General features: G+C 39.9%; 1 protein-coding gene and 1 long non-coding RNA gene across 9 annotated transcripts; one reads left to right on the top strand and one right to left on the bottom strand.

Annotated features, from left to right (window-relative positions):
* Positions 1-704: 704 nt before the first annotated feature.
* LOC133465030 (AP-4 complex accessory subunit RUSC2) lies at positions 705-15,080 on the bottom strand. Of its 8 annotated transcripts, XM_061747361.1 has the most exons (12): positions 14,954-15,002; positions 14,772-14,836; positions 14,417-14,483; positions 9,483-10,659; positions 9,028-9,241; positions 8,122-8,949; positions 6,596-6,672; positions 5,742-5,916; positions 5,560-5,665; positions 5,439-5,485; positions 4,135-4,693; positions 705-3,720 (listed from the first exon to the last, which is right to left on the bottom strand). In XM_061747361.1, the coding sequence occupies exons 4-12, from the start codon at positions 10,605-10,607 to the stop codon at positions 3,636-3,638; spliced, it is 3,216 nt and encodes a 1,071-aa protein (XP_061603345.1). In that variant the 5' UTR covers positions 10,608-10,659; positions 14,417-14,483; positions 14,772-14,836; positions 14,954-15,002; the 3' UTR covers positions 705-3,635. The 8 variants fall into 8 exon arrangements, with proteins under 8 accessions (XP_061603345.1, XP_061603344.1, XP_061603348.1 ...); XM_061747360.1 differs by having other exon boundaries at positions 14,772-15,027; XM_061747364.1 differs by lacking the exon at positions 14,417-14,483 and having other exon boundaries at positions 9,483-9,694; positions 9,791-10,659; positions 14,772-15,027.
* Positions 3,620-4,862, top strand: LOC133465031 (uncharacterized). Its single transcript, XR_009784533.1, has 2 exons — positions 3,620-3,759; positions 4,458-4,862. It is a non-coding gene; the product is annotated as an uncharacterized LOC133465031 (long non-coding RNA).
* Positions 15,081-17,923: the final 2,843 nt, after the last annotated feature.

The following is a 17,923-nucleotide window of genomic DNA, read 5'->3' as shown; positions in this document are numbered from 1 at the left end:
TCTGTGCTCTATTTCCCCGCCCCCCCTCCCCTAATATTTACAACAATATTCCACCAGAGGTAGCTGTTAGACATTACTGCAGTCTAAATCACGTATAAACTAATATGAAACAGTAATAGGAACATACATAATATAGTGATTACTTTTCAACCTAGACAACTAAATAAAATAGTCGGCTTAATCATGATCTATATTTTTATCATTTTAAAGATCCCCATTTGTGAGTGTGAGCCACAGGGTTATTGCTGTTTCGAGGCTATTGTGCATAGCAACCAAGCAAGCCAATACCTGAGCAACCAGTCAACAAGAGTGCAGGTGACCGGATGGTGCCTCTCAGAGCACCAATATGGAGACAGGATTGAGCACAGTAAGGTGTGAATGTGAGCGCGAATGGTTGTTTGTTTATGTGTGCCCTGTGATTGGCTGGCGAGCAATTCAGGGTGTACCCCGGTTCCAGTAGGCGAAGTGCCCCTCCTCCCCCCCCGTCTTTCTCCCACTTTTCTGTATGTGGCCCTCAGTGGAAGAAGTTTGGACATCCCTCGTAAGCACTGTTAATTAACTTGTCTAACCCATCCCACAGAATACAAATTCATGTATGGGCACACCTTTGGTCGTCTGTCCAAGAAAGCTTTGGAGAAGCGTGCCACCAGGAGACCCCCACCCCCAAAAAAACTGAAAGCAGATTTGAGTAACAAGAAGATAAATCTGTCTATACATATGCAATTGTTTTATTGAAATGATTGTCTTTGGACATTAAAGGATGCATTCCAGCATTCATTTCTCACGTCACACCATTGATTATTGCGGGTTATTGTGCAAGTCTCCGTTTGTATATGTACATCAGTCTTCTTTTACTAGCAGTCTATCAAAACAACACAATTTACAATATGGCTTGCTACTGTTTATACCAGAGGATTTCACACATATCAATCTCCATGAGACCATTTCCAAACCTTAATCTGCCTTTAGAATTCATCTCCAAAAACATACATACAGTACGAGATTAGGTGATCTAGTTTTACTCTAATACCAACTGTACAGTATGTATGCAATATCATGCAAATATGGAGGAAAAACATGCAAGGAATTAGCTTCAAACAGTAATAAACACATATGACTTGGACCTGGATCACCGTGAGTTACTTGAATATCACCGCTGTCGGGCAGAAATGTCCAAATTTGGTAAATTTGATATTTTTTCACAAATCGACCCTTGTGAGGATAAGCGGCTCAGAAAATGGATGGATGGGTGGATATTATTAGTCTGTCCCAACTTTGTCTCGTATTTTTACACAATATTAACCATTAAAGTGGTGGAAATAGCCTGAGAACTAATCTATTGATGCTCTTGAACGCTCAAAATGTCTGAGAAGTGTTGTGAAACTCTGCCTATTTCCTCATTCTACAGAAACCATGCGGTGATTGTTTTTAGACAATAACGAGCGAAAAGTAGTGATGTCCATGATAGAATTGAGTAGGCTTTAGTTAAAATTAAATGCTGTAATGCTTCGTTGCAGAAGGATGCTCGTCAGCCTCTGAGGTAAGTTTAAACATTAATATCCGCCTTAATATTAAATCGCATCGCTCATGGCTCTGCATCATTGAAAAAGAGTTTGGGATGATGACGTTACACAGGCGTTTGCTTTCGTGACATATTAAATAGGCTTTTTTGTCTGGTCAGGGGCTCGTATTGACTGTGGATTTTGATGTGCGAGCTGGCACCCGGTGCCATGTTTGTACCATTTTGATCAATGCCCACGTAATAAATTAATGACTGAACATTATTTTGGGCTGATGTTGTGTTGGTGTGCGTGTGTAACAGTATATAATACCAATATAAGGTATAATACCAACTTGAACAAAGTAGTGTTTGGGAACTCAAGCAAGATGGCATTTTTTGTTTCTTTTTTATTATTATTATTTCCTTAAAAGCAGTGGTATTGCTAACCTGATTCCACCTGACAGCAACAATGTTTTATATTGTGAAGGAAAAAAATAATTCAAGCTACAGTATACTATGCTACTTCTGAAATCTTTCTACTAAACAAATAGGTGGGATATGTTTAATATTGGGACAACGCAGCAGTGGTTACAGTTAAATAAATAAGTTAATAAATTACAAAGTAAGATTTACACAGTATCTGAAAAATTATGTGGTGTTGTCTATCTATCTAAAATGACAAAATAAATGGTTAGCTCCTTGTTGTTAGCCGACATAACTAGCTTCACTGGAAAAAAAATAAATGAAAAAATTAAATACGATTATTGATGTGCAGCCACAAATTGCAAAACTGGTAGGATTTGACACAAATAAGGATAACAAAATACACACTGAAAAGTTGCTAAAGCGCTTTGGTGAGCAGTAGCTCAATATTTGAACTAAGTCGACATTGGTAAGGTGTGCTAATGCTGACTTATAATTTGTAGTTTAGTTAAAATTCAAAACCAAAACTATTGGGTGCAACTGGATGAACATGACAGAATAAATAGTTAGCTCGCTTATATTGTTAGCCAACATAGCTAGCGTGACATAAAGAACATTCTATAAAATGAAATATGATTGTTGACCAGCAATCATAACTCAAAATTGCTAATAACAAAAAAGCTACACAGAAAATAATTCAAAGCGCTTTGGTTAGCATTACCATTTTCTTTACCATAGATCTACATTGATTATGGCTCACACTCATATTTAAAAGGTGTTGTTAGCACAGTAGTATGATTCAGACCAATAAGTATTAAATATTCAAACTGGTATAGCTTGACGATAAGTAGAAATGCGAAACTGAACATTTGTGTTTCGGCGCATTCCTTTTCATTGGGTGTACACAATGATTATGACTGATAATTGTAACAAAAAATAAAATCATGATTAGTCATCAAATTAAAGCAGCAAATTAATAATATCAAATTAAAGATGTTTATTGATGTGTCACAACGAGGAACTTTTTTTGATACCAATAACTGAGACGCGTCAACAAAGAGTAGCGAGAGCACTCCAGCTAGCATTAGAATGCTTTTTTTTTTTTTTCCCCCCCACCGGGTCTACTTTGATTTTGGATTATTCAGGAAATATCTGAATAATAACAAATATAAATAGTAGATTAGACTACTGCCATGTTACGACGAGGAATCAAACTGCTGGCAGAAATGTTCCACGGAAATGTAGCTATAACGCATTGGTTAGCATTAGCGTCATCGATGCCATTGATTATGCATGATTCTGGCTAACTAACTGACTCTTATGATTAGTAGTTTGTTTTATAGCCACATCATTGAATATTTTTCAAAGAAGAAAACGACAGCTTTTTAATTGCTGACCCGAGGGCTTTTTTTTTTCCTGCTAGCTTGACAGAGGCTGATGAGTTATGAGTCAGTTTATCAGTGCAGTTTCAACCTTTCAAAAGACATAGCACATACATTTAATGATGAACTTTTTGATAGCTGGCTCAGCGTAGAATTAGTAAATACAGCCACTTCTTGATGAGAGAGGCTGCCAAAGCTGTTAATCTTGTTATTCGTGTTCTCTGTGATTAGTGCAGCAGAACGACTGAGTGCTGTGTTCTTAGCTGTGGCGTCCTCTGGAAGACTTTCTGTGAAAAATTCTCTCTGCAGTCTTTGTTAGACTGACTGCATCAAGGCTTCAATGACCTGATGGACTGAGTCAAGAGTCCAAGGTGTGATCTGTCCAGATGCAGCCACTGTGACGGACGATGGCACCTGGAAAACCAACAATTGGGAGAAACCTAAATCAAGAAGGTACAAAGATTGAATAAATCAATCATAAATCATTTGAAAAAGGAACGTCAATTGAATGACCCAAATGCCACTAGGTGACAGTATTGCTCTGCAACCACCTTTGTGTTTCTACTTCATTATGTGTCTGTCAGGCGTCGAGGGTGAGTAGTTTTACTTTATTTCAGTTTTCTTTTACATTGGCTACTTTGATCTATACTTGTGCAGCAGGGATATATAATGTTATATTAATCATCACCTGCACAGTGAATAAAGGCTTTTATGATTGTTTGGAATCTACAACAAGTGAATCCAAACAATTCACCGTTTTGAAATTGAAGATGACATGGCACATCGTAGAGCCACTGTACTGTGCAGTACATCCATACAAGGTCTTACCCTTTGACTTGACTCTGAGAAGTCGTCCGCAGCCTGGTGGAAGTGTTTGCAGCTCCAAAAAGTTTGGCCCAGCGCAGTCCACCTTGGTAAGGTCTCTCAACCTGAGTACTAGCTGTGGTTCCATTGTCTTTCTCCATGTCCCTGCAGTCCATACTTACTGGAGGTGTAGCATCTAGACAGTTCTGGCTGCAGCCACTCCCTTCAACCACGCATTCCCCCAAATTCCTCCACTCTGGAGAAGTAAACACCACCTGGCTCCTGTTGACCTGCCTTACTTCACATTTCTTCTCACTGAAAGCTGTATTCTGAAAACTATCTTGTAGATGCCCATTGGTCTGGTGGCCTGAGATTCCTGCGAAGGGCGGAAGAGGGGAAACACAGTCCCCCAGTGGGCATGCTTGTCCGTTACGTAACAACCTGGGCTCCAGCAGCAAATCGAGCTCAAAGGGCAAGACGGAGAGAGGCTGCAGGAGAAGCAGAAGCTCATGAAACAAAGGCTGACATCGACCCAGCGACATGGACAGGAAGCCCCAACCGTGGTAGTGTGAAGTCACCACATCTGTGCAGACAGGGAGACACGCTTGAGCAAAAACTGTATGTTTGAATTTTTGACACCCAAGTACAGTGGAAAGATGAGAAAACACACACGGGTTCGAGAGTACAAAAATAAAATTGTGGTAGATGACAATAGCGGTTAGCCTCTCTTGTTTCGGCTATTCCAATCGCTCCTGGTCTTAAAAAAAAATCATACCAGCAGTACCTTGGGACTGACAGTGAGGACCGAGGGCAGCGATGAAACGCCATATTTGTTGCCCAAATCGTATGTCTAATAATGCACTGAGTATAATTACTGTGCGTACTGTAGTATCCGCGTTAAATGTGTGATTTTAAGGGGCTTGCCCTAGTGAGTACATCAGGAGCTGAAGTCGGGCTGCCCGGTTAATTCACTTTGAGCGTTTCGGCGAGAGCTGTGGGCAACAGCAGCTCCTTGGCAGTGCTTTCATTTGTTACTGGCTGTTTGTCATGTTCAATAAACAGCTGCAAATGCATCGGTGCCTGTAGCTCTCCTTGCCCATGTTTAAAAGCATTCCACTGCCTTAATTGCTCTTTTTTTTTTCATTTCATTTGAGTGGTGGCATATGTGAAGCAGGCTTGTACCTCAAACCTTGGCTACCAACACAAAGGGAATTTAAAAAAAGAAAAAAACAACCAAATGATGCTTCATAACTCGAAAAGGCCGTAAATTTGGACACTTGGATGTCAAGGTACAAGTATGCAATACATAACAGTGAATGTGCGCTCACCTTTTTGACTGTGGAGGTGAATGAGCCAGAATTCCAAAGCTCTCAAACTGAAAAAAGTCGAGGAGCCTTTGTAAGTGGCATCTCTGACATTAGAATGACTAAAAACAAGATACAAACTCACTTAAGCAAGCCCATGATGTAGGCCTTCAGTCTCATGCTGTGGCTGCTTAGTTGTGGACACTTGAGGATTTTACAAACCAGGCTGGAGAGAACCTTGGTGCTTGGACCTGTTGCACCAAGGTAAAGGGAGGTTAGTTTGAATGCGCTTCTTTTTATTTTTACGAAACCATACTTTTAAATTACCAGGCTTGGTAGAGACTTCCACTACGGTCCAGGAGGAGTTACGACGCTGACCGATGACAACGTCTAATTTGTGATCTCTGAGGCCATCTTCGAGAATATTCTGGATGGCTGGACACAAGTGATCCAGGACAAGACTAGCCATCATGGCACTCAGATAGCTGTTGCCGAGACGCATCTGTGGTGCAAACAGTAGAACAAAAATCTGGTTATGTTTGACTATGGGGAAATGTTATGGTTTTGAATATTATTGTGTGCGAATCCCTCTGAATGTTCTGAACTCCTGTTTCCACACCATTGTTGCATTGAGCAGAATAATGCTGCACATATGAGTTGGCGTAAGAGCTCAACTTTCCATAGCTGGCATCATGTTTGTCTTTAGACAGCAAACTATTTGAGCGTGAATATGCTAGTTACAGCTAACTAGTGCACTCTATTTTGCGTCAGTTGCTTCAAGACATGATTAATAAATAATCAAGTCCACACAATTAACAGAATTACAATCAATTAATCTTATATCACTCTCATCCCAATTGCGAACCAAATGGAATTTAGTATGATTATTATTATTTTTTTTTAAATCAATAACAGATTTTTTTTTTTTTTTTAATTTTGGTAAAATTTGAAACAAATATAGCATTAGCATGGCAAAATATGATGTAACAATACATGGTATTTGCACCATGTCAATGGTATTATGACAGGATTTGCCATTTTTGAAGAATGTCACTTAAGGGAGCTCCAAAAAGCTTTATGACCTGCTGGCCTGGACGGTAATAGACATTTTGTACAATTTCCTGTTAAATTCGCCTTAAAATGCTCCTTGTATTAGTGTACTTAAATGTAAACATATGTACCTTTTCTTTTGGGTCTCTGCTGTTGCCAAAATGAGCTATGATTAAGTCCACTGCCCTGCTCACAGACCTCAGCAAACCTGCACACAAAGATGAATAAGCTGTAAACACCATTGTAATCACAATAATGCATTTTGAATACCTATATTGTGATAATGTTTGATTTTTTTGACCTTGTTAGTGTCTAATGTTGTGGGCGGTAACCATCGGTGGCAAAAATAAGTTGATGTTATACAGGAGGTACTTGGTAAAAAGAAAAGAAAAAAAAGTTGCAGTGCTGCTTCAACTCCTTTACATAAGTAAAAGTGATACCTGTATTAATGATTTTGCACAACGGAAAAAAATAAAATAAAATTGTTTTCCCCCTTTATTAACTTGTGTTGTCCTCATACTAAGAAAGAATAAATCACATAGAGAAGCTCAATCCTGACAGGACGTGACTAGCAACCGGTCCTGCATGAGTACACAGCTACTTTACATTTTAATAGCTATGTATCTGGTAAATGACTTAATGATAACATCTGAAAAAAATACACCTTACCTTTCTGTATGTGTTTTTTGTTTTGTTTTACATTAGACAGATACATTTTTAACACCAGAAGCTCAGTTTTAAATATTGTTTTTTATGTCATGTTATCATCCACTGAGATTGACAAAAAAAAAAAATCGGCCTATTTTGACAAAGTAAGGAGTAGAAAGTACAAATATCTGTTTTAAAATGGAGGGAGTAAAAGTCATCAGAAATATCAATACTTGAGTGACGCACAGATACCTGAAAAGTCTACTTAAGTAGTACTGTTACTACGTATTTCTCTTTTGTTTCTTCCAACCACTGCCAGTAACCATGTACATTGTTGTTGTTAGTGCATATGGTTGATTTGTGACAGTTTTATTTAAGCAAAGTAGTATTTGAATGACAGTAATACTGTTTGTAGTTACTGTAGGTTAACTGCACTGGCAGTATTTTAAAGAAACACATTTCTAAGGTGCAGTGACAAGTTAACAGTTACGTTTTTCTCCTCACTAACTGGGTTATCCCTTAGATGTGAGAATGATTTTTCTCCCTCCATGTCATGCTGGTTTGTCTCCGCAAATGTCACGGTGAATTCTTTATGCATGCTGACACCGCCCCCAGGGTCGCATCACACCGACAGAATATTACCGACCATGATTTGTCGCCTTAACATTTCGATCATTAAGGATTTGCAACTGACTTTAAAAGAAAACCAGTGATGCAGATCATAAATCATTAGTGCTATTTGTACTGCATCATTCCTGTGCTCTCACATAGGCCGGCGAACAGATGACTCAGCCAATCCTGTGCAGGAAGAGTTAAAAATAGGTCATGTTTGAGAGGAAGCCCCTTGAGGGCATTGAAGGCGCTGCTGAAGCAAAGTGCTTTTTCCCTGCTCCTCTATATAAGAGCTCCTCATCCGACAGATAATTTACCCCCAAAAGTCAAATCATCCATGCTGATTTTGAGTCCATTCAGCTCCATGTTACACGCTCTGATGTAGTGTCACTCTCACCTCTCCTCTGGAGATGACTGATGGACAGAGACTCATATGGGGTGTCAGGTGAGAGGTCTGTTGGAGGTCTGTCACCCAGCAGTAGCTGTTCATCATGTTGACCCTCAGTGATTCCTTTGAGGCTTTGCTGATGTTGTAGACCAGAAGCAGCAAATGAGAGCAGAGAACCCAAAGAGGAAAGAGGTGCCACCGAGGCAAGTGCACTTGTTAAACTAAAGCTTTGAGGTTCAGGGGTCTGTGGGAGAGGGTTTGCGTGATATGGTTTATTGGTTTGGGCTATTGAATCAGAGAGTATGGACTCAAAGAAGCTCTGGTTCTGGGACTGACCAGGAATTTGATGGGTCTCCTTGGGGGTTGTTAGGCTTATAAGATCCTGGTAGGTAGGAATTCGAACAAACTTGGGCTGGCATAGGCCTGAGAACAATTCTGTACCAGTTTGTAGGCAAGTTCTGTCTTGATATAGCTTTGAGCTGGTATGAGTTCTATCTGGACTTGTTTCGGATGTCCATGGACTATGGTGGGCCTGAAACCACGTGTTTCGGTGGTTGATGCCATCTGGGCTCGGCGTGCAAGTGGAGCAGGTGTCAGAGCTGGAGCAAGCCTCCATGAAGATAGAGCAATGGTTACTTAATGATGACGGCTTTAGTTTAGGCTTTAAGTCTGGTTGGGAGCCACCAGACCTCTTGCTATTATTTTGTTTCATGTATTGCTCCACAAGAAAGCCTAACTGCTGATCCTTGGTGTGACTTTTGTCACTGGGACCAAGAACAATGGGCTGGATTGGTAGCGATGTTGGCCTCTGTGGTTTATTGGAGCAAAAACTTGTTCCTGTATGAAAGAAACAAAAATGTATCACATTACTACAACCATTTTTTCTTGTACCCAAAACTCAAGCACTACACTTACCCTTCTCAAAGTTACATTGTTCCTGGTTCAATGTCAAAGGTTCTTGGGCAGTTGTATAGTTTGTACTCTGGCATGTACAGCTATGGTTGAAGCAAAGAAAACAGGGAATGTGACATCGGTTACGGATGTGGTCTTTCATTCTGGAGGGGGATTTCTCTTTGGAAGTGCTGGCAAGTTGAAAGTCATCGGTCAGCAGATCTTCCCTCTGTTGATCCTAAGAAGGAAGCGATAAAACAGCTTTGGCTCTGATGTCATCGTCATTCAATCTGAACATGTTCTGATGCATTTTTCTATGTAAAATCGCAATCATATCACGTTGTAATTCGTTGTGCCTGGGCTCAGAAAATGGATGGATGGATTTTTCTGTCTTGGCTGACTGATAACTGCTGAACTAGTGAATACTTGTTACCTCTAATAATAGGTAGAGAAAGTCAGACATTTTGTTTCAACCTTACCTCCATGTCTATATGGTCTTGTCTTGTCTTAGGACTGACAAAGTTGGTCTGATCCTCAAGGAAGTCAGTGACATTGGGCCAGTTTGCACCGGGCGACTGGGATGAAAGATCACAGGTCACCAGCTTGTAGTACGTCTGATTAGTCCCAGTGACCAGGGCGGCTTGGCTTTGGAGACAGGCAGCCAGGTCGGGCACCTCAAGAGAAGACAAACCTGGAGGAGGTCGATGTTCAATGGGGTAAAGAGTGCAGTTTGAGTTGAGCTCCTGAGGTTTCAGAGGACTGTGCACACTTTGGTCATCGCACTCACTGGGAAGGGGTTGGAGGTTGAGGAATACGGATCCCTCAGATGACGGAGAGGGGCGAGCCGCCGGGCTGCTGATGTCATGAGGCAGGGCGGGGTTGTTGCTCCGGTTGTACATGGTGCAGAAGTTCACCAAGATCCCATCAGAGCTGCCGCAGGAGGAGTCACTGGCATAGTCGGCTTGACTATTGGGCAACATTTCTGAAGAAGACTCGTGTTGGTTGTGGATGCAGCAGGGGACGTGATTGGGCATTCTGTTCAGTGCCATGACACTAGATCTGATGACATGGAGGGGTTGAGCCTGCAGTAAGTCCTCATGGCCCCAGTCCATGCTCCCGTGGGCCACAGCGTCGTCGGTGCTTTTGTGCCAGGTGGAAGTCCCGTGCAATACAAAAGATGAATCCTCGTGATATTTGTGAAGGTTGTCCCCATCGCTATCCTCATCGTCCTCATCAAAGTCTGGATTAGGAAGAAATGAGTTGTGCGAGCGCTGACTTCCTCTTGCTCGAAACCCTTCCTTTCCAGTTTCTTCTGGTGATGAGGTGGAGATGCAGTCACTAGCATCCTCTTCCTCCTCCTCCACTCGGTCCTCATTGAGGCTACCAAAACTGTTGGAAAAATGCTTATGACTGATAGCGATGGGATGCTCCTGGCTTATCCTGTCTTGCTCTGGGAGGGACGCCGCCCGGGGCAAACCCGAAGAGCCAGGCCTCCTGGCTGAGCCGCACAGGGCCTGGACGGGAAGTTGCCAGGCGGGAAGTGGAAGCAGCGGGAAGTGGCATGCAATCAAGGTGTCCCCCGAGACACTGGACGCGGCAATCATAATGGTGCACGGAGATGAATGATATCCACTGTCATGTTGTGGAAGTTAAAGCCTGAAAATATAAAAACACAGCATGTAGTTTGCTAAGAGGAAGATATATACTTGATGTACAGTTTTACATAGTGTAAAGGTGAAAATGCTAAAAAAATACCTTGCCACATACACGGATCCTCGTTTAGGACAGTACAGACATGATGTTTCGAGGTTACGAACAGCACACAATTAACTGGCCTAATCAAACGGAAATGTATAAAAATCAGAAGAATCAGAATCAGATTCATGTATGTACAGTATTTTTTGGCTTGGCGGTGGTCTGCCCTCTACCAAGGGATATTTTACAATAGTTTTGAAAGTTTTGGTATTGAGTTAAGACAGCTCGTTGATGGTTTCAGCTGCTGAACCATTTTCGCAACAGTTTTTTTTGGTCACCTATATCAAATTCTGGCATGGTAATAGAGTTTTTCCTGGGTGGCTTCCGATGTAGCATCATTTGATCATTTTGCTGCTTTCTGCTGACAGTTAACCTGATGGGTTGTATATTTTTCACTAAAAAAAGAAAATTCCTTGCATTTATATGCTGTGAGTAGTTCTGGAGCTATCTGATTAGGGGGATTTGTGAGCTTGTCAAACACAGCAAACAGAGTGCGAGTATTGTTGAGGTTCTGAAGAAGTGTGAATGTTGCTTGTGTCTATGTTGGAATTTTTCCTTCGGCCTTTTGCTGGTTTACATTTGACTTACAGTAATATGATTCAGACAAACAATTTGAGATGCACTTAGCCGCTAAATGTTTTGAATGTGCAACATGAGAAGCGGTCCAGGGACTTTCCGCTCTGGAGAAACAAATGCCTCTTAAATCCTAAACACACACAGCATCAAAACTTTAGGGTTAGACACTAGAAATCAGTCAAATCCTATGCTGTAGTGTGCCTGCTCCTGCAATGAATAAACTTGCTCTCAGTCTTAATCTGATCCTACCGCAGCATTTCTGTCTTCTACTTCCTCAGCCTGTGTAAGTAGGTCAGCTGCACTGCAGACAATCACTGCCAGCACTGCTATGAGGAAACACGTGTTCACTGCAAACTCACGCAAATTCATTCAAACACCCATTTTACACGCTAAAACAACCGTCACATTGTGGATATAAACCTGGCTGCGACTCATTTTTTCCACACAAGCAGATTTGTTCTACCTGAAAAAAATACTAAACGACTTCCATCCATCCATCCATCCATTTTTTGAGCCGCTTCTCCTCACTAGGCTCGCGGGCGTGCTGGAGCCGATCTCAGCAGTCATCGGGCAGGAGGCGGGGTACACTCTGAACTGGTTGCCAGCCAATCGCAGGGCACATAGAAACAAACAACCATTCGCACTCACAGTCATGCCTACGGGCAATTTAGAGTCTCCAATTAATGCATGTTTTTGGGGTGTGGGAGGAAACCGGAGTGCCCGGAGAAAACCCACGCAGGCACGGGGAGAACATGCAAACTCCACACAGGCAGGGCCGGGGATTGAACCCGGGTCCTCAGAACTGTGAGGCTGACGCTCTAACCAGTCGTCCACCGTGCCGCCCTAAAAGACTTCCATTAAATGTGATATATTAATTCCATGAGAGAAAATTAAATTTTTAGTCATTAATTTTTTAAAACACTATAAACATCTTTTATACTTAATAGTAATACTTTTTGGGTGAAATGGTGGATGGATGATGGATGGAGGGTTAACAATCAAGCAGCCGCAGCAATGACAGCTTCCAGAATATACAGGATAAACAAATTATTTTTCCAGGTCACATCACACGTGTATAGCCACTTGTCGCTAGACAGAATTCATAGGCTCAATCGAAAGTGCCCCATCGGCAACGAAAATATGCCTCATAACCACAAGCGGTTTGTTGTACATCCACCACAGAAGTCTGAGAATTGGAGATCTGGAAGCTCCAGTGTGGAGTTTGCACGCTCTCCCCATGCTCGCGTGGGTTTTTCCACCAGTACTCTGTCTTCCTCCCACATTTCAAAAATATCCTTGTTAGGTTCATTGAAGATTCTGAATTGTCCAACAGGGGTAAATGGGTTTGTTTGTTTGTTTTGTTTGTTTGTCTATTTGTGCCCTGCGATTGGCAGGTGACCAGTCCAGGGTGTACCCTGCCTCTCATCTAAAGTTAGCTCCCCCGCAACCTTGATGAGGGCAAGCACTGTATAAAATTTAATGGATGGGAGGATGGCAATATTAATTTATATTAATTATTAAATAAGGAAAAATTACATTTTTATAACTTATTTAATTCAAGCTTTGTAACACTTTGGAACTGAAATAAAATCGTCAAGCAGATGCCGCAATATAGATGAACAGAGTAAATAGGATAAACAACTTTTGCCAGGTCACGTTATGGATGCGTACATGTCACTTGTTGCTAGATAGAATTCTCAGGTGAAATCTTAACTTCCCCATAGGTCAGTGAAACAAATCTTTATAATCACAGGTGTTTATTCTACACCTACTAAAAAACTACTTAAATACGATTAAATATTAGAAAAATATTGACCCATGAGGAAACATTTTATTTTTGACACTTTTATTATCCATCTATTTTCTATAGTGCTTAATTATCCTCATTTGGGTCACCAGCCATTCATTATTTCATTAGAGACTTCAATGAACTAACATGCATCTTTTTGGAATGTGGGAGGAAGGGGGTGTATTTGATTTTATTATTCTCTTAGATTTAAAAGAATACTTCACAACTGAAATACAACTATTAACTATCAAACAGACAGAGCAATGTAATCAGTACAATATATGTTACCTCACGTGTTTGCATAGCCAGTTGTTGCTAAGCAGAATTAATGGGTTAATGAGGCAATTAGCATATTTCAGCCTCACCCATTGGCTTTTTAATTGACAAATTAGGCATTGACACACACACACTAAGGAAAAATAAACTCAAAACAACACTCTAAGGATTATGAGAGTGATTTACGTACAGTAAATGCATTCATTTTGCAATTGAACCACCACTCTATCAAATATAAATAAATATTAGGGGAAAGAAAGTGCTCATAACCATCAAGTGTGTTTTGTCTGGGCATCATTCATGTAAACGTGTGGAGATAATCCTCTGTAGCACAACATAGTTTATATTTGCGGAAGAGAAAAAAAACATCCCTTCCATGGCAACAAAGAGTAAACAATCTAATACCATACTCATAGGGCTCTTTCAAGAATTGTTTCATCATATATTCCAGCCTCAGAAAATGGGTTAATCTGCTGGGTTTGGTGGCGGAATTCACAATAACAAAGATAATCTGTTGACTGTTTTGCGACGTCGAGGAGCAAAAATGACCTTGTTGTTACTACATCAGATCAGAGAAGAAATGAGCCTTCATTTTGGAATTTCAATCAGGGTAGAAATAACAAGGTAGAAATAAACAATACTAACTCTCTGCAAACATAACACGAAACTGCTTCACTTTGAAATGTCTATTAGGTATTTTACAGTGAAATAGTTGGGATCTTCCCCACATGTGGGATAGTGGTCACCTTCGAGGGCATGTGGAAAATCTTCAATTTCATCGCTAGGGATCGATGAAGGATTGGCTTTTCTTAAAATTGACTTTTTAATGCTTGAATGCAAACATCTGGCTCTCTGGAGTGTCCTCCCAAAACGTGAATGTGACAATGTGAATTAAAACAAACAAACAACTAAATCCTTTATTTGCCCATTTGTGAAAATGTCTGTGAGCAAGCCATTCAGAATTTGGCCGGATTGTGATGTAACAGTGCTGCTAATTTACATAATAACCGTCCTTACCTGGAGTTCTCGAGCCACTTTCAAACGACCGCCCGAGTCCATCCACCCACCGGACCACAGAGAAGCACTATCATGTCAAAGCCAAAATGTAAGCAGAGCTGCATTGGTAGCACTGATTTGCATTAGCATTAGCTTCTGATAACCATGAGATACTCGAATATTTGGCTAAACTGTTGATTAAGGGCACTGTCCAAATACTTTTGTTCAATAGTGCATCTCAAATAACTGCCACACAAAGACATATATATATATATATATATATATATATATATATATATATACATATATATACATATACACCTCCGTAAAAACAAGGTACAAGTGACTTGAAGACAAGTATAATGATAATACTTACAAACAGCCGTCAGTCACAAGTCACCTCCATCCTCTTCCATTAGGGTCACTTTCTTCTGTAAGCATCTAAAAAAAACAACAACAACAAAAAAAAAACAATTGCACGCTTCCGTCCTACATTACGGCACGGTTATTCTGTCGTAAAGTAAGACGTAGATGTAGTAATCGAAAGTGAAACGGTACCGAGCCTGGCGGACCCCCCCATGCCGAAGATCCGCAACACCGACAGCCAGCTGGAGGAGCTGTGACGTCACGAGCCGGTCAACCAATGAGGGGAGCGGGATATCAGTATCCACGACACGTTTGAAATAAATAAATAAATAAATAAAATAAGAATACTATTAGTACTGCTACTATTACAACTAAAGACTATAATATGTAATTTTTATAGCCTAATTATGATTGATACTAAAAGTATCATACAACATAATACAATGAAAAAGATATTTAAAATACAATACAAAAAATGTAAATACAAAATAAAGCAAACCAAAATATATTTGAAGAATACACACTTTAAAAAATAAAAATTTCTCAGAATTATTAAACGTATTTTAATATAGAGCTTTCACATCGTTATTATGTTCGTAGATGTCCCCTAGTGTGGATAAGCAGTTCAGAGAAAGGATGGATTGATGGACAACCAAAATAAAAAGCTGGCCAAGCCTGCAATCTAGTGGCAAGAAACGATACTTGTGGGAGTTGCCTCATGGACACACCATTAGGTACACCTGCATAATGTAATATCATGGGATATTGATCCTGATGTTAAAACACAATAATAACCACATTTCAATTAAAACTACTATTAATATTTTGATGATGCTGCCAAGCTAAATGGCCAAGCTTGTTCATTATTATTTTACTAACTTGGATTAGATCACAGTAGAGCTTGTAGGTGTACCTAATGGTTTGAACAGTGAGTCTTTTTTTTTTTTTTTTTAGATTTACCATAATATAATATAAACAACAGTGCATTTAGGATTATTTTTCTGACGTTAAATGGATAAACTTAATCACAAAATTCCAAATCATTGATTTAAGTTAAAAAGTCATTGTTTCCTGTCGAGAGACAAAAATAGGCTTAATTTGTATACATTTGACTTAAATGTTATATGAAAATCTTGACAAAACGTGTTAAAATTCAACCTAGTGACATTGTTTACAGTAAGTATGTAGCTATAAATACATAAAAGGACAGCTCTTAAAATATTGCATGGGTGTGTATACTTGACTGATAAACAGATTTATACAGTTGAGGGTCACATTTTTACAGCTTTGTTTTTGTAGCCGTGCAGACTAATCAGATTACTTGGGGTAATCTAATCATAAACAAAGAGCCAGTAGCCAAATCTTTATTTCAAGCAGAACACTACTGTTATACAATTTGTTTGTTCTTTGAGTTGATTTGATCCATGAAGAAGAATCTGGTTGTGCCGACACTCGCCCCGATGGAATTTTTTGCATTCTCAGGTAGGCGCTACCGATCAATGCAAACTAGAACTAGCAGACATTCCAACAGCTTCTTCCCTCTTGCGATCAACTTCTTAAACACCTAACCTACAATTCCATTACAACATGCTGGCAATTTTTTGACTTGAGTTCGTTGTCACATTTCTATGGGGCCAATTATACATTAGTCGTGCACTCACTGTAGTTGTCTCGCCACGCTGCACTATTTGCATATCTGTTGTTGACCAATACTGGCCACTCGTGCCAGAGTAGCATCTGCTCCATTTGCACACTGATTGAAGAGTATCTGCAACATTTGCACAACCAACATTGTCCCAGATTATCGCACTACTCGTCACTTTAAACTGCATACACGCCTTGAAGTCTCATTGCCCTTTGCACAATGGTCATTGCACCGGACTATAGCAATATTAGTCATTCGACCTTTTTGCACAATTGTCAAAAATAAATAAATAATTTACCGGTATTACCAGATAACTAGCAACCCTTTACTGCTCAGTGACTGTTTTTTTTTTTGTCAATGTCTTTATGTCTCCAAAGTGTTCTCTGTCAATTGACTGTCTGTTGTCGTACTAGAGCGGCTCCAACTACCGGAAACAAATTCCTTGTGTGTTTTTTGGACATACTTGGCAAATAAAGATGATTCTGATTCTGATTAGCGTTAGCTAACAGTGTTACCCGCAATAGCTTCCCATAAGCGGCACATACTTCAATGTTTTGCTCAATTCTGGTGGTGGGGAAATTTGTATTTGAGGCCGTGTCACTTCATGAACCACATGCAGGAATCCACACGAATTGAAAAAGTATTTTCGGTGATGAAGTGCTGCCTCCACGAGTGAAAATGCAATCGAATAGAAATGGGCGCTCACTTTCAAGAGTGGGGTGGTTAAATGGTTGAATTAGGTAGTGGGGGTGGCTGCACGCAAGCATCATTCATGTGCAGTCTGGATACCAATAACGCAACAAAAAGTCACGAGATTTGTTGGTCATCGTTTTTTTTTTTTTTTGTCACTTGAGGGGTACAAAAAGTACAGCAACAAAGTTTGCAAAACTGAGCAGCGCCTCGCTTTGTTCTATGCCCAAGCTCCGTCCTTTGTCGTCAATATGTCAAAGCATTTTTCCCCAAAAATTATTTAAGAAACCTGGGACTTGTTTTAAATTGAGAAAAAACAAATGTCTCCTTTATATATAATGCCACAATTATTATTAAGTGCAATTACTCATGTTCATGGGTTGTCTTTATTTTTATCCTGTTTATATATGAATTCCTCATTTATTTGTTGTTGCTGCAAAGTGCAATCGCAAACAGATAGTGTTATGCAAACAAATCTTAATATAGCAGGTACTGTATTCATGACCAACTTTTTATTAATTGATTACGCATTTACAACCTCTGCTAAGGAGCTGATACATTCATCAGTATGGGTGTGTATGCAATGATTATGTACAGTATTTATTAAACCATTTAATTTAGTTGGTAATTTTCTCATGACCATGATTAATTTAGTTGTTCTTAATTTAACATTTATTTATCACCTCCACCATCACATTCAAATCCAAGGAGGTAATGTTACTCCGAGCACAGATTTATGTACTTTACAATTGTATTTTTGTTTAGTGCCTCCACCAAGCAAATGTAAAAATTTCATTAATTGTTATTGTATTAAAAACTTGTATCTC

Source organism: Phyllopteryx taeniolatus, chromosome 15 (assembly GCF_024500385.1).
Source record: "Phyllopteryx taeniolatus isolate TA_2022b chromosome 15, UOR_Ptae_1.2, whole genome shotgun sequence".
Taxonomy (NCBI): Eukaryota; Metazoa; Chordata; class Actinopteri; order Syngnathiformes; family Syngnathidae; genus Phyllopteryx; species Phyllopteryx taeniolatus.
Note: the sequence above shows the minus strand (reverse complement) of the source record. Positions and strands in the feature narration are given on the sequence as shown.

Excerpts from the sequence above, each read along its gene's own strand:
- LOC133465030 (XM_061747360.1), bottom strand. The coding sequence starts at position 10,607 with ATGATTGCCGCGTCCAGTGTCTCGGGGGACACCTTGATTGCATGCCAC. Across the intron at positions 9,242-9,482 it reads AAGACCATATAGACATGGAG|GATCAACAGAGGGAAGATCT; the intron begins GTAAGGTTGAAA and ends CTTCCTTCTTAG. Across the intron at positions 4,694-5,438 it reads TCACCTCCACAGTCAAAAAG|ATGTGGTGACTTCACACTAC; the intron begins GTGAGCGCACAT and ends CTGTCTGCACAG.